This window comes from Cryptosporidium hominis, assembly GCF_000006425.1.
Source record: "Cryptosporidium hominis TU502 chromosome 4 CHRO014198, whole genome shotgun sequence".
NCBI lineage: Eukaryota > Apicomplexa > Conoidasida > Eucoccidiorida > Cryptosporidiidae > Cryptosporidium > Cryptosporidium hominis.
The window spans coordinates 1-2661 of NW_666791.1; the positions used below are offsets into that span (position 1 = coordinate 1).

The following is a 2661-nucleotide window of genomic DNA, read 5'->3' on the forward strand; positions in this document are numbered from 1 at the left end:
ATTACAGAGTATTTAGTTGAGCCTTTAAGAAGATCATGTAGTGATCCTGATCCATACGTTAGAAAAACTGCAGCAATTTGTATTGCAAAGTTATATGATATTTCTCCTACTTTAATGGAAGAACAAGGATTCTTTTCCTTGTTAAAGGACATGCTCAAGGATCAAAGTGCAATGGTTGTAGCTAATACTGTTGCAAGCTTATTAGAAATTTATGAAACTAGTATAAGTAAGGGTCATCGACTTGAGTCTTTACAATCTGTAAAAGACGAAAAACAAGACCAAGGAATGACTGAAGATCAGAAATTCTACAAATTGGCTTTTAATGAGGTAGAAAAACACCAAATCCTACAAGCCTTGAATGAATGTACAGAATGGGGGCAGATTTATATACTAAATGTAGTAGCAGAGTGGAAGGTATCAACTGAAAAAGAAAGTGAACAAATCATTGATAGATTAACTTCTAGATTATCTCATGCAAATCCTGCAGTAGTTCTTTCAACTGTTAGAGCTGTCTTGAATCTACTGAAAAATTTGGAAAATGATGATTATATTACAGGTACCCTACGTAAATTAAGACCACCAATTGTTACATTACTTACAACTTCACCTCCTGAAGTGCAATATGTTGTTTTGAGGAATGTTCAGTTAATTGTACAATCATATCCTGCCTTTTTTGAAACAGAAATGAAGCTTTTTTATTGTAAATATAATGATCCTGCTTACATTAAGATTGAAAAGCTTAATTTATTATATAGAATGGCATCTATTGATACTGCAAATAATTTATTAAAAGAACTAAAAGAGTATAGTACCGATACGAATATAGAATTCTCAAGAAATTCTATTAAAATTATTGCATTAATATCTATAAAATTCAAAGAAACTGCTTCTAATTGTTTTCAAATCCTAGCAGAACTTATCACAAATTCTCATCAGGATCATATAATTCAAGAAGGAATTATCTCTTTAAGAGATATTTTGAGATCCTATCCACAATTATCGTCAAATGTAATTCCCATATTAATGGAAGTATCAGAATCTATTGTTGAGCCTGAATCAAGATCTGCTTTTGTTTGGATTATTGGAGAAGTTTATGAGTTTGTTCAAGGAACAAAACCAAGTACAAAAAATGAAACTTTGAATGATTTTCTCCGTTATTTTGTTGATATATTTATTGAAGAATCGGTTTCTGTTCAACTTCAGATACTTACAACCATAGTAAAATGCTTTCTTAAAGCTCCAATTCATAATCAACAACTTGTTACTGATATTTTTAGACTTGCAACTACTAATGCAGAAAATCCTGATGTTAGAGACAGAGCCTTGATATACTGGAGACTTCTCTCAACCAATCCTGAGGAAACTAGAAAAGTTGTTCTTTCTCAAAAGACTGTATTATCTTCAAAAAGCTTTGATATTGAACCAAAACTTCTTGAAAAGCTTATGGGAGATCTTGGAATGATTTCTTCAGTATATCATAAACCTCCAAGTTGTTTTATTGATATTAGTAAGAATAATATAGTTCAAAATCAACTTCAAGCTTCTTCTGAATCTCAAAATCATTCAGCTTTAATTTCATCGTCAGATTCCAATATCGATACACTTCCTTATAATATTGATTCTGGTTTTTCTGTTAGTTATTCAAATACTAACGAGCTAATAAATATTGATGATCTTATTTCTTATTCTACTCCTGTATCAAATATTAACAGTAATAAAATATCAAGTTCTCAAGATATGAGTTCGTCAAATCAAGTTCAAAGCTCTGAGCTTTTAGATTTTGGTCTCCCCGCCTCTAATATAAGCTTATTCAAAAGTAATACTCAGGGAGACAATAATCAAACAGGAGATGTGAACTCACAGCCATCTGGTAGTAATGTTGTTACATCTGTTGATCTGTTATCTCTCTAAAAAGTAACAACTTTATAAACTTCAAGTTATATCTAACTAGAATTTCATTAAAGTACAACATTTAAAATAGTCAATAGAAAAAGAAAAGTTAAGGAGGTTTGATAATTTTCTTTTATATAATTCAATGATTATTGATTAGAATTTGTGTATTTTTTATAATAAAATACAAATTCACTTTTGTATTACTCCAATTTGAGCAATAATTCTTAATTTGAAGTATTTGATATTAAGTTAAAAGAAAAAAGGATTAGCAATAAATCTTTGGATTACTTCCTTGATAAAATTGTAGAAATCCTTATATTACTTCTCCTTATTACTTGTATTATTTGCATTTTCAAAATTATTATTATTATCTAAACCAATAGAAGCCATAAAATCTCTCACATCATCTATTGTTATGGTATTTTTATTTTGGTCATCACTCATTCTGCTTCTTAAAAATGATATAAACTTATCAGCAAATTCTCTATAACCTTGAGCTAAATTTATCTTCTTTTCATGGGGTAATGAATTAAATATATTTGCAAAACCATTAATTCCGTTTGTTCCTGATTCACCAGATTCACTCTCATCTGAGCCACTAAATCCAAAAATATCTCCTTCGAGTATTTCTTGAATAGTAATTGTTTTGTCATCTTCAGAATCTTCTATTGTATCTTCGTTTACATTGTCCAAGATTTCATCGCTTTCTTTAATATTTTCAATCTCATCCTTACTCTTGCAATATCTCAAAGAAATTCCATTATAATT

At 29.3% G+C, this 2661-nt stretch overlaps 1 protein-coding gene across 1 annotated transcript; it reads left to right on the forward strand.

The window, feature by feature from the left end:
• Positions 1-114: 114 nt before the first annotated feature.
• On the forward strand, positions 115-1911 carry Chro.40489 (adapter-related protein complex 1 beta 1 subunit (Beta-adaptin 1) (Adaptor protein complex AP-1 beta-1 subunit) (Golgi adaptor HA1/AP1 adaptin beta subunit) (Clathrin assembly protein complex 1 beta large chain)). The annotated part of the gene is made up of 1 exon (XM_660117.1): positions 115-1911. One exon carries the CDS (start codon positions 115-117, stop codon positions 1909-1911), a length of 1797 nt encoding a protein of 598 aa, XP_665209.1.
• Positions 1912-2661: the final 750 nt, after the last annotated feature.